The 12,883-nt window shown below is 51.6% G+C and overlaps 1 protein-coding gene across 1 annotated transcript in view; it reads right to left on the bottom strand.

Moving 5' to 3' along the window:
- Positions 1-6,288, bottom strand: part of SLC17A5 (solute carrier family 17 member 5) — a 79,082-nt gene extending 72,794 nt beyond the window's left edge. The window contains exon 1 of the mRNA XM_077289891.1: positions 5,967-6,288. Coding sequence (XP_077146006.1) covers positions 5,967-6,072 — 106 coding nt within the window. The 5' untranslated portion in view covers positions 6,073-6,288. The remainder of the gene's footprint in view (positions 1-5,966) is intronic.
- Between the last annotated feature and the right edge of the window lie 6,595 nt (positions 6,289-12,883).

Here is a 12,883-nt window from a genome sequence, read left to right as displayed (position 1 = left end):
GGTCAGGATGTCATCCTTTTTTCTTGAATGATAGTGATGAGTGACCGTACTCTGGTGTTATCTGAGCATGTTCGAGTCTTATCCGAGTATCTTGGACGTGCTCGTATATAATGTTCTACTCCCTGCAGCTGTATGATTTGTGGCTGTTAGACATGTGGGGATTGCCTAACAAACAGGCAGTCCAGGCATGTGTTGCGACTGTCTAACAGCCACAAATCATGCAGCCGCAGGGACTCAAACATAATATACGAGCATGCCCAAGATACTCAGATAACACCCGAGCATGCTCAGATAACACCAGAGGACGTTTGCTCATCATCACTACTGAATAAAAGTAAAAAAAAAAAAAAAAAAAAGAAAAACTGCTGGAGGTTTCTCAAGCTTCTATCAGTTTGTGAAGAAAGGACAGCACACAGATAGCATCTGACTGTTTCATGGACCTATACACTTGCATTGGCGAGTTTTATCCGACACTCAGCTCAACATAAGACGAGTCTCCAAACTTTTGTGCGGATCACTCGGTCCAATGAAAAAAATCGGAATTGTGAACTATGCCACAGACCATCACAGAGTGCCATATGTGAAAAACACAGAAAAGCTCACAGCTGAATAAGCATTTACATATGCTTTACACAGATTTTCAGCAAAATCTGAAGACTGATCTGTGCCCAGTGTTTTTGCTTGTTGTGGGTGTATATATATATATATATATATATCAGAGTTTGTGTTCACAAAAGTATGTAAAGACCATCAACTGCATTCTTAGGCCGGTTTCACACGTCAGTGGCTCCGGTACGTGTACTGACAGTTTTCTCATGTACCGGAGACACTGACACACGTAGACCCATTCAAGTTAATGGGTCTATCCACATGTCAGCGGGTTTTCACTGTGTGTCCTTATGCAAAACACAGAGACATGTCCGTTTTTTATCGCAATACGTCCCGTTCATGTGCACACGGAGAACCTTGCACACTGTCCTTCATGCGCACGGACGGCCACAGGAGAAACAGCGCTACTGTAAACACCGTTCCCCTGCGTGTGGTGCTGAAGCTGGCTGTCATCCGCTCTCCCCTGCTCGGCCAAAAGCAGCGCACGTGTGCCACACGGACGTACCACGTGAGCACACGGACATCTCCGGTACTGGAAATATCTGGACGTGTGAAACCGGCCTCAGGGAAACTGCACTGTGTGAACAAGTATCTCTCCAAATACTCCACTTTACATAAAAAAAACAGCAAAACCCAAATGCGGAAAACATTGTTTTTCTTTAACATCTTTTTATAGCCGTATTCCGATAAAAGACATACTCTGAAGTGCAGAAGCAGAAAACAAAATATTCACCCCAATAAGGCAACAATGACCGAGTCCTATAGAAGATCCTCATCCCTTACAAACATGATACAGAGGAGGAAAATAGAGATGCAGTTGGTGGGAAGAATGTATAACACAACACGCCATCTTGATGCAACGTTTCGGAGACATGCCCCTTCCCCAGGGGACCCAAATCTACCTGACTTAGGGCTGTCCCACACGTCCAGATAATTCCGGTACCGGAAAAAATCGGTACCGGAGTTATCCGTGTCCGTGTGCCCGTGAGCTCACGTAGGCCATACGTGCGGCACACGTGTGCCGCCCGTGTGCCGAGTGGGTACCACACGGAGCATGTGGTACCCACGCGTGTTCCGGTCTGGACCAAGGGAACCCAGTAGATGTAGTGTATATGGACTTTTCAAAAGCTTTTGATACGGTGCCACACAAAAGGTTGATACATAAAATGAGAATAATGGGGATAGGGGAAAATATGTGCAAGTGGGTTGAGAGTTGGCTCAGGGATAGGAAACAAAGGGTGGTTATTAATGGAGCACACTCGGACTGGGTCACGGTTAGTAGTGGGGTACCACAGGGGTCAGTATTGGGCCCTCTTCTATTTAACATATTTATTAATGACCTTGTAGGGGGCATTCAGAGTAGAATTTCAATATTTGCAGATGACACTAAACTCTGCAGGGTAATCAATACAGGGGAGGACAATTTTATATTACAGGCTGATTTATGTAAGCTAGAAGCTTGGGCTGATAAATGGCAAATGAGCAAATGGGGATAAATGTAAGGTCATGCACTTGGGTAGAAGTAATACGATGTATAACTATGTGCTTAATTCTAAAACTCTGGGCAAAACCGTCAACCGTCAATGAAAAAGACCTGGGTGTATGGGTGCATGACAAACTCATATTCAGTGGCCAGTGTCAGGCAGCTGCTACAAAGGCAAATAAAATAATGGGATGCATTAAAAGAGGCATAGATGCTCATGAGGAGAACATAATTTTACCTCTATACAAGTCACTAGTTCGACCACACTTAGAATACTGTGCACAGTTCTGGTCTCCGGTGTATAAGAAAGACATAGCTGAACTAGAGCGGGTGCAGAGAAGAGCGACCAAGGTTATTAGAGGACTGGGGGGGTCTGCAATACCAAGATAGGTTATTACACTTGGGGCCATTTAGTTTGGAAAAACGAAGGCTAAGGGGTGATCTTATGTTAATGTATAAATATATGAGGGGACAGTACAAAGACCTTTCTGCTGATGTTTTTAATCATAGACCGGTGACAGGGACAAGGGGGCATCCTCTACATCTGGAGGAAAAAAGGTTTAAGCATAATAACAGACGCGGATTCTTTACTGTAAGAGCAGTGAGACTATGGAACTCTCTGCCGTATGATGTTGTAATGAGTGACTCATTGCTTCAATTTAAGAGGGGACTGGATGCCTTTCTGGAAAAGTATAATGTTACAGGGTATATATATTAGATTCCTTGATAAGGCGTTGATCCAGGGAACTAGTCTGATTGCCGTATGTGGGGTCGGGAAGGAATTTTTTTTACCCATGATGGAGCTTACTCTTACCACATGGGTTTTTTTTGCCTTCCCCTGGATCAACATGTTAGGGCATGCTAGGCTATGGGTTGAACTAGATGGACTTAAAGTCTTCCTTCAACCTTAATAACTATGTAACTATGTGCTGAAGCCGCCATTCATATCTTCTCTGCAGCAGCGTTTGCTGCATAGAAGATATGAATAATAGTGTTTAAAATAAAGATCTATGTGTCCCCCGCCCTCCCACCCCCTGTGCGACCCCCCCGCTGTTCTGAAAATACTCACCCGCTCCCTCGTTGGCTGTCGCTGCTTCCTGGTCTGGCCCCATCTTCTCCTGTATGCGGTCACGTGGGGCCGCTCATTTACAGTCATGAATAGGCGGCTCCACCCCTATGGGAGGTGGAGCCACTTATTCATGACTCTAATCGGCGGCCCCTCGTGACCGCATACAGTAGAAGGGGTGGCCAGCACAGGACACTGCGAGGGAAGCAGGTGAGTATTTTCAGAACAGTGGGGGGCCCACAGGGAGGACACATAGATCTTTCTTTTAAACACTATTATTCATATTTTCTCTGCAGCAAACGCTGCTGCAGGGAACATATTAATCGCAGATTCAGCACCAGTGGGGGGGACAGCGCTTACTGTAGCGCTGTCCCCTGCACGGCACACGGACTGCAAACGGAGACCGTCCGTGTGTGGTCCGTGTTTTACACGGACCCATTGACTTTAATGGGTCCGTGTAATACATGCGCTCCCACGAACACTGACATGTCTCCGTGTTTGGCACACGGAGACACGGTCCGCAAAAAATCAATGACATCTGCACAGATGCATTGATTTTTATGGGTCTACGTGTGTCAGTGTCTCCGGTACGTGAGGAAACTGTCACCTCACGTACCGGAGCCACTGACGTGTGAAACCGGCCTTAGGGAATGTTCACATGGAATTTTTTTTTTTTTTTTAATATGGATTTTAAAGCAGAACTGCCTCAAAATATGTCAAAGAATTAAAAAACTCTTTGTGAATGTTTTTCCCAGCAATATGCGCTCCTGAAGGATGATGATGGAACTCGATATTCTGATTCAAGGATGATTTTTATTTCAAACTAAAATACAACCGGTTTCGACTTCTTGGAGTCTTCCTCAGGTATAATGTCATGTCACACCTTTGGAAACTAACTGCTACACTCAGAAGTCTGAGCTTGCCATTTCTCTCCCTATAATCCCCTCTTGTTTTACAAAGAATTAAAAAAGAATGGGGAAGTGGCTTCTGATGTGGATTAGTTTTAAAATTCAAGTAAAACAACTAAGGCCAAGTTCAATCGCAGCATTTTTTTCTACAGCAAAAAAACAGATTTCTTGGCTTTGCTGTGTTTTCGGTGCAGATTACATGTATGATTTGTCTGCAGTACACGTTTAAAGCAAAATGGAGCAAAAATTGCTGCAAACCCCATTTGTTGAATTTTTTGCAATTTCTTTCTATGGGTGAAAAATGCTGCAAAAACGCTGAAAGAAGTGACATTCTACAGATTTTAAAACCGCTGCGGTGCTCAAATTCAGTCAGGAAAAAAAAAAACAAGTGTGTGCATGAGATTTCAGAAATCTTGGAGCTTTTGCTGGTACTGAAAAAAAGGCAACAAAAAATGCTGCATGTGAACATAGCATAGAGAACGACCTGTCGCCCCGCTTCATGCGTCTGTTTTAGTAGATGCTTGCATTCTAATTCTGGCCTCTCTTTACTGGAATCCTGGATTGTGGGTCGGATTCTCTCTTGATGAAATTCAGTAACAGGAGAAAAGCTCCAGAATACTGCGGGCTATGGAAGATGCTACATTGTTTACATAGGATTTGTACAGAAGGGACATAAGGAAGCAAATAGATACCTTCACTGTGTGACACAATATACATGGACCTTTATATTGAGATTTGAAGAAATATGCACAAAATGCCATATTCTAATATCCCTAAAAGTATCTCCCCCAAGTAAAGCCATAATGAGACCAATTGCACGGCACGGTGGTGCAGTGGATAGCACAGCAGCCTTGGAGTCCTGGGTTCTAATCCCACCAAGGACAACATCTGCAAAGAGTTTGTATGTTCTCTCCGTGTTTGCGTGGGCTTCCTCCAATTACTCCAGTTTCCTCCCACATCCCAAAGACATACTGATAGGGAATTTAGATTGTAAGCCCCAACGGGGACAGTGACGATAATGTCTGCAAACTGTAAAATGCTATATAAAGATAAAATTAGTCCGCATCCCATCCCTCCAACACACAGGAATGGCTACACTGCTGATTACCGATAACAGCGGGCACAGTCGGCTCCTCATACGGACCACCGGCTGCCGCACGGTTTCACGGATGATTTGCCAGCTGTTCACCTGCAAAATCAAGTGATTGGGCAACATCTCTTTAGACCACTGCGTTGTGTCACCGCAAAAAGACCCCATCATTACAACTAATCAGATTCTTATTGTGGCCTATGCAGGTTCTGGAGGAAGGGTAGACACGAGCACCTCCACGTCATCAAGGACCGGCCCGCTGTTATGGTACATAACCCAGTAACAAGACCCAAACTACACCAGTGAAGGGAGTCTCACCTACTGGAGAACGTGTCAGGTATCCGGTATAGTCCCAGGTTAGGGAAGGAATATAAGACACCTGCACTGCCTCCTGGATCACTGCCGCTCCGCTGCATTGGCTTTCATGTTTCCCACCGGTCTCCTATCAAAGACAATGTCACATGACAGCTGCAGCCAATCAGTGGCTCTCCTCACATGACATTACTTATGCCAGGAGACCGGCAGGTGACCCAAAAGCCAAAGTGCCAACGTGGAGGATCCAGGGAGATACAGAATGAGGAAGCAATTACACAATGTGACAGGAGCAAACATGCAAATCAGCAGCTATTACACACATTATGGATACACGAGAAGAGAAGAACAATCCATGGGCCCATCACACTGCAGACATCCACCTGGAGGTGGCCCCTGTGCCGCACTAATGAGGGGTCTGCCCCTGATACACACTGCATGAATATGTACACACGAGTCACGTGTCACAGTCAGCTGACCCCATTCCTCAGACCTCACCTCGGGCAGGAGGGCTGCGCTGGATGCTGCCGGTCGCCGCATCGTGTTCTCCCAGCAGAGGGCTCCTGTCCTCGTCGCTGTCGCTGTCGCTTCCCCACGTGCTCATGGTGCGGAGCGGCCGGCAGCTGGGTCCTGTCCACCGCTCAGCCGGCTCCTGTGCTCAGGAACCCCATGTCTGAGTCAGCAGCAGCAAACACCGGAGACTCCTCCTCGCGCCTGCTGATCTCTCCTTCCGGGCCACTTCCTCAGGCGGAGCCGTCACTGAGGAGACCAGAGAGCTGCACGTGACGCTCGCCACATCCTCTGTCCTCACATCCACGGCTGCGCCTTTCTCACCTCACGCGACTATAGTGCAGCGATTGGGGAAAAGTATTACTGTCACAGCCCCCATACTGTCACATATCCCCATAGGATCACACCACTGTGATCCCCGTACCGACACCACTGTGATCCCCGTACCGACACCAGTGTGATCCCCGTACCGGCACCACTGTGATCCCCGTACCGGCACCACTGTGATCCCCGTACCGACACCAGTGTGATCCCCGTACCGACACCAGTGTGATCCCCGTACCGGCACCACTGTGATCCCCGTACCGACACCAGTGTGATCCCTGTACCGAAACCAGTGTGATCCCCTTACCGATACCACTGTGATCCCCGTACTGACACCACTGTGATCCCCGTACTGACATCACTGTGATCCCTGTACCGACACCAGTGTGATCCCCGTACCGGCACCACTGTGATCCCCGTACCGGCACCAGTGTGATCCCTGTACCGACACCAGTGTGATCCCCGTACCGGCACCACTGTGATCCCCGTACCGGCACCAGTGTGATCCCTGTACCGACACCAGTGTGATCCCCGTACCGGCACCACTGTGATCCCCGTACCGGCACCACTGTAATCCCCGTACCGACACCAGTGTGATCCCCGTACCGACACCAGTGTGATCCCCGTACCGACATCACTGTGATCCCCGTACCGGCACCACTGTGATCCCCGTACCGACACCAGTGTGATCCCCGTACCGACACCAGTGTGATCCCCGTACCGGCACCACTGTGATCCCCGTACCGGCACCAGTGTGATCCCTGTACCGACACCAGTGTGATCCCCGTACCGGCACCACTGTGATCCCCGTACCGGCACCACTGTGATCCCCGTACCGACACCAGTGTGATCCCTGTACCGACACCAGTGTGATCCCCGTACCGGCACCACTGTGATCCCCGTACCGGCACCAGTGTGATCCCTGTACCGACACCAGTGTGATCCCCGTACCGGCACCACTGTGATCCCCGTACCGGCACCACTGTAATCCCCGTACCGACACCAGTGTGATCCCCGTACCGACACCAGTGTGATCCCCGTACCGACATCACTGTGATCCCCGTACCGGCACCACTGTGATCCCCGTACCGACACCAGTGTGATCCCCGTACCGACACCAGTGTGATCCCCGTACCGGCACCACTGTGATCCCCGTACCGGCACCAGTGTGATCCCCGTACCGACACCAGTGTGATCCCCTTACCGGCACCACTGTGATCCCCGTACCGACACCAGTGTGGTCCCTGTACCGACACCAGTGTGATCCCCGTACCGGCACCACTGTGATCCCCGTACCGGCACCAGTGTGATCCCTGTACCGACACCAGTGTGATCCCCGTACCGGCACCACTGTGATCCCCGTACCGGCACCACTGTAATCCCCGTACAGACACCAGTGTGATCCCCGTACCGACACCAGTGTGATCCCCGTACCGACATCACTGTGATCCCCGTACCGGCACCACTGTGATCCCCGTACCGGCACCACTGTGATCCCCGTACCGACACCAGTGTGATCCCCGTACCGGCACCACTGTGATCCCCGTACCGGCACCAGTGTGATCCCTGTACCGACACCAGTGTGATCCCCGTACCGGCACCACTGTGATCCCCGTACCGGCACCACTGTGATCCCCGTACCGACACCAGTGTGATCCCTGTACCGACACCAGTGTGATCCCCGTACCGGCACCACTGTGATCCCCGTACCGGCACCAGTGTGATCCCCGTACCGACACCAGTGTGATCCCCGTACCGGCACCACTGTGATCCCCGTACCGGCACCACTGTAATCCCCGTACCGACACCAGTGTGATCCCCGTACCGACACCAGTGTGATCCCCGTACCGACATCACTGTGATCCCCGTACCGGCACCACTGTGATCCCCGTACCGACACCAGTGTGATCCCCGTACCGACACCAGTGTGATCCCCGTACCGGCACCACTGTGATCCCCGTACCGGCACCAGTGTGATCCCTGTACCGACACCAGTGTGATCCCCGTACCGGCACCACTGTGATCCCCGTACCGGCACCACTGTGATCCCCGTACCGACACCAGTGTGATCCCTGTACCGACACCAGTGTGATCCCCGTACCGGCACCACTGTGATCTCCGTACCGGCACCAGTGTGATCCCCGTACCGACACCAGTGTGATCCCCGTACCGGCACCACTGTGATCCCCGTACCGGCACCACTGTAATCCCCGTACCGACACCAGTGTGATCCCCGTACCGACACCAGTGTGATCCCCGTACCGACATCACTGTGATCCCCGTACCGGCACCACTGTGATCCCCGTACCGACACCAGTGTGATCCCCGTACCGACACCAGTGTGATCCCCGTACCGGCACCACTGTGATCCCCGTACCGGCACCAGTGTGATCCCCGTACCGACACCAGTGTGATCCCCTTACCGGCACCACTTTGATCCCCGTACCGACACCAGTGTGGTCCCTGTACCGACACCAGTGTGATCCCCGTACCGGCACCACTGTGATCCCCGTACCGGCACCAGTGTGATCCCTGTACCGACACCAGTGTGATCCCCGTACCGGCACCACTGTGATCCCCGTACCGGCACCACTGTAATCCCCGTACCGACACCAGTGTGATCCCCGTACCGACACCAGTGTGATCCCCGTACCGACATCACTGTGATCCCCGTACCGACATCACTGTGATCCCCGTACCGGCACCACTGTAATCCCCGTACCGACACCAGTGTGATCCCCGTACCGACATCACTGTGATCCCCGTACCGACACCAGTGTGATCCCCGTACCGACACCACTGTGATCCCCGTACCGGCACCACTGTAATCCCCGTACCGACACCAGTGTGATCCCCGTACCGACATCACTGTGATCCCCGTACCGACACCAGTGTGATCCCCGTAACGACACCACTGTGATCCCCGTACCGGCACCACTGTAATCCCCGCACCGACACCAGTGTGATCCCCGTACCGACACCACTGTGATCCCCGTACCGGCACCACTGTAATCCCCGTACCGACACCAGTGTGATCCCCGTACCGACACCAGTGTGATCCCCGTACCGACACCACTGTGATCCCCGTACCGGCACCACTGTAATCCCCGTACCGACACCAGTGTGATCCCCGTACCGACATCCCTGTGATCCCCGTACCGACACCAGTGTGATCCCCGTACCGGCACCACTGTAATCCCCGTACCGACACCAGTGTGATCCCCGTACCGACATCACTGTGATCCCCGTACCGACACCAGTGTGATCCCCGTACCGACACCACTGTGATCCCCGTACCGACACCACTGTGATCCCCGTACCGACACCACTGTGATCCCCGTACCGACATCACTGTGATCCCCGTACCGACACCAGTGTGATCCCCGTACCGACACCACTGTGATCCCCGTACCGACACCAGTGTGATCCCCGTACCGACACCACTGTGATCCCCGTACCGACACCACTGTGATCCCCGTACCGACACCAGTGTGATCCCTGTACCGACACCAGTGTGATCCCTGTACCGACACCAGTGTGATCCCTGTACCGAGACCAGTGTGATCCCTGTACCGACACCAGGGTGAACCCTGTACCGACCCCAGTGTGATCCCCGTACCGACCCGTGTGATCCCCGTACCGTCATCACTGTGATCCCATACGCACACCAGTGTGATCCCCGTACTGACTCCACTGTGATCCCCGTACCGACACCAGTGTGACCCCGTACCGACACCAGTGTGATCCCTGTACCGAAACCAGTGTGATCCCCTTACCGATACCACTGTGATCCCCGTACTGACACCAGTGTGATCCCCGTACTGACACCACTGTGATCCCCGTACCGGCACCACTGTAATCCCCGTACCGACACCAGTGTGATCCCCGTACCGACACCAGTGTGATCCCCGTACCGACATCACTGTGATCCCCGTACCGACATCACTGTGATCCCCGTACCGGCACCACTGTAATCCCCGTACCGACACCAGTGTGATCCCCGTACCGACATCACTGTGATCCCCGTACCGACACCAGTGTGATCCCCGTACCGGCACCACTGTAATCCCCGTACCGACACCAGTGTGATCCCCGTACCGACATCACTGTGATCCCCGTACCGACACCAGTGTGATCCCCGTACCGACACCACTGTGATCCCCGTACCGGCACCACTGTAATCCCCGCACCGACACCAGTGTGATCCCCGTACCGGCACCACTGTAATCCCCGTACCGACACCAGTGTGATCCCCGTACCGACACCAGTGTGATCCCCGTACCGACACCACTGTGATCCCCGTACCGGCACCACTGTAATCCCCGTACCGACACCAGTGTGATCCCCGTACCGACATCACTGTGATCCCCGTACCGACACCAGTGTGATCCCCGTACCGGCACCACTGTAATCCCCGTACCGACACCAGTGTGATCCCCGTACCGACATCACTGTGATCCCCGTACCGACACCAGTGTGATCCCCGTACCGACACCACTGTGATCCCCGTACCGACACCACTGTGATCCCCGTACCGACACCACTGTGATCCCCGTACCGACATCACTGTGATCCCCGTACCGACACCAGTGTGATCCCCGTACCGACACCACTGTGATCCCCGTACCGACACCAGTGTGATCCCCGTACCGACACCACTGTGATCCCCGTACCGACACCACTGTGATCCCCGTACCGACACCAGTGTGATCCCTGTACCGACACCAGTGTGATCCCTGTACCGACACCAGTGTGATCCCTGTACCGAGACCAGTGTGATCCCTGTACCGACACCAGGGTGAACCCTGTACCGACCCCAGTGTGATCCCCGTACCGACCCGTGTGATCCCCGTACCGTCATCACTGTGATCCCATACGCACACCAGTGTGATCCCCGTACTGACTCCACTGTGATCCCCGTACCGACACCAGTGTGACCCCGTACCGACACCAGTGTGATCCCTGTACCGAAACCAGTGTGATCCCCTTACCGATACCACTGTGATCCCCGTACTGACACCAGTGTGATCCCCGTACTGACACCACTGTGATCCCCGTACTGACACCACTGTGATCCCCGTACTGACACCACTGTGATCCCCGTACTGACACCACTGTGATCCCCGTACTGACACCACTGTGATCCCCGTACTGACACCACTGTGATCCCCGTACCAACATCACTGTGATCCCTGTACCAGCACCTTCAGGGTCTTTAAGGACAGCACCAAGTCTTTTAGGCATGAAATGAACAAGTTGGTGACATTGCAACAACTATTTTTTCCCCTTGTCAAGAACAACGTATTTTAGACCTTCATACTGGATGCTCAACTTGTTTCTTCAGACTTCATAGGTGTTCGGTTGGGGTCAGATCAAGAGACATACATTACTGAACAGGGTCGGACTGGGGTGCCTAGAGGTGCCTCTTTCACTAATATGTGTGCCTTTTAGCAAACTATGCGGTTTGCAAAAGAGAACTGTATTGTGCACTGCAATATATCTGTGTTTCTGGTAAGCAACTCTTTTATTGTCGTTGATAACGGAATCTGTTATTTACAATCAGTAGTTTTTGCACACATGGACATTCCTTGTCCTAGGTAAACCACCTAGCCCATCAGCCAATTTACAGGGAACCTGTCAGAGCCCTCAGAATCACCACAGTTGTGTCTGCTTTTGTAAACACCCGCCATAGGCTATGTGCACACGTTGCTGATTGGGGTGCAGAATTTTCTGCACAAAATCCGCATCTCCTGACAGAAAACGCAGGTGCAGATTTGACATGTTTTTATGCGGATTTTGTGCATATTTGTTGCGGATTTGATGTGTTTTTTACCACTGCAGATTTCTATAATGGAAGGGTGCAGAAACGCTGCAGATCCGCACAAAAGAAGTGACATGCTACTTCTTTTGATCCGCAGCGTTTTTCATGCGGAAGTTTCCGCACCATTAGCACCGCATTTTTTTTTTCCTATTGATTTACATTGTACTGTAAATCACTTTGTGGATCTGCAGCGTTTCTGCTCGGTAAAAAAACCCTGCGGATCCGCACTAAATCCGCATTGTGAGCGCACAGCCTAACAGTCCTTTCATTACATTACACACATAAACAGATCTTTAGAAAAGTATTTCTAAAGTCCTTTTATCATATGTAAATGAGGCCTTTGATCAGTCTATCTGCACTCCCGATCATGTGAAGTGTGCCTCTGTCAAGCCTGGACATGTACACCAAACTTCAGAGGATCAATGCAGTGAGGGGAAGAAGCCATGCATGTGGGAGGTAAGTAGCACTAGCGATGACACCAGCACTTGTAAGTCATGTCGTCACACCCACAGGGGCATGATAACTAGTGATGAGCGAGTATACTCGTTGCTCGGGTGGTTTCCGAGTATTTGTGACTGCTCGGAGATTTAGTTTTTGTTGACTCAGCTGCATGATTTACGGCTGCTAGCCAGTCTGAGTACATGTGGGGGTTGCCTGGTTGCTAGGGAATCCCCACATGTAATCAATAAGTCTAGTAGCTGCAAATCATGCAACTGCCGAAAGGAAAACTAAATCTCCGAGCAGTTACAAATACTCGGAG

Source organism: Ranitomeya variabilis, chromosome 2 (genome assembly GCF_051348905.1).
Source record: "Ranitomeya variabilis isolate aRanVar5 chromosome 2, aRanVar5.hap1, whole genome shotgun sequence".
In the NCBI taxonomy this organism is placed as follows: domain Eukaryota; kingdom Metazoa; phylum Chordata; class Amphibia; order Anura; family Dendrobatidae; genus Ranitomeya; species Ranitomeya variabilis.
The sequence above is the reverse complement of the archived record's forward strand: the minus strand, read 5'-3'. Positions and strand labels throughout refer to the sequence as shown.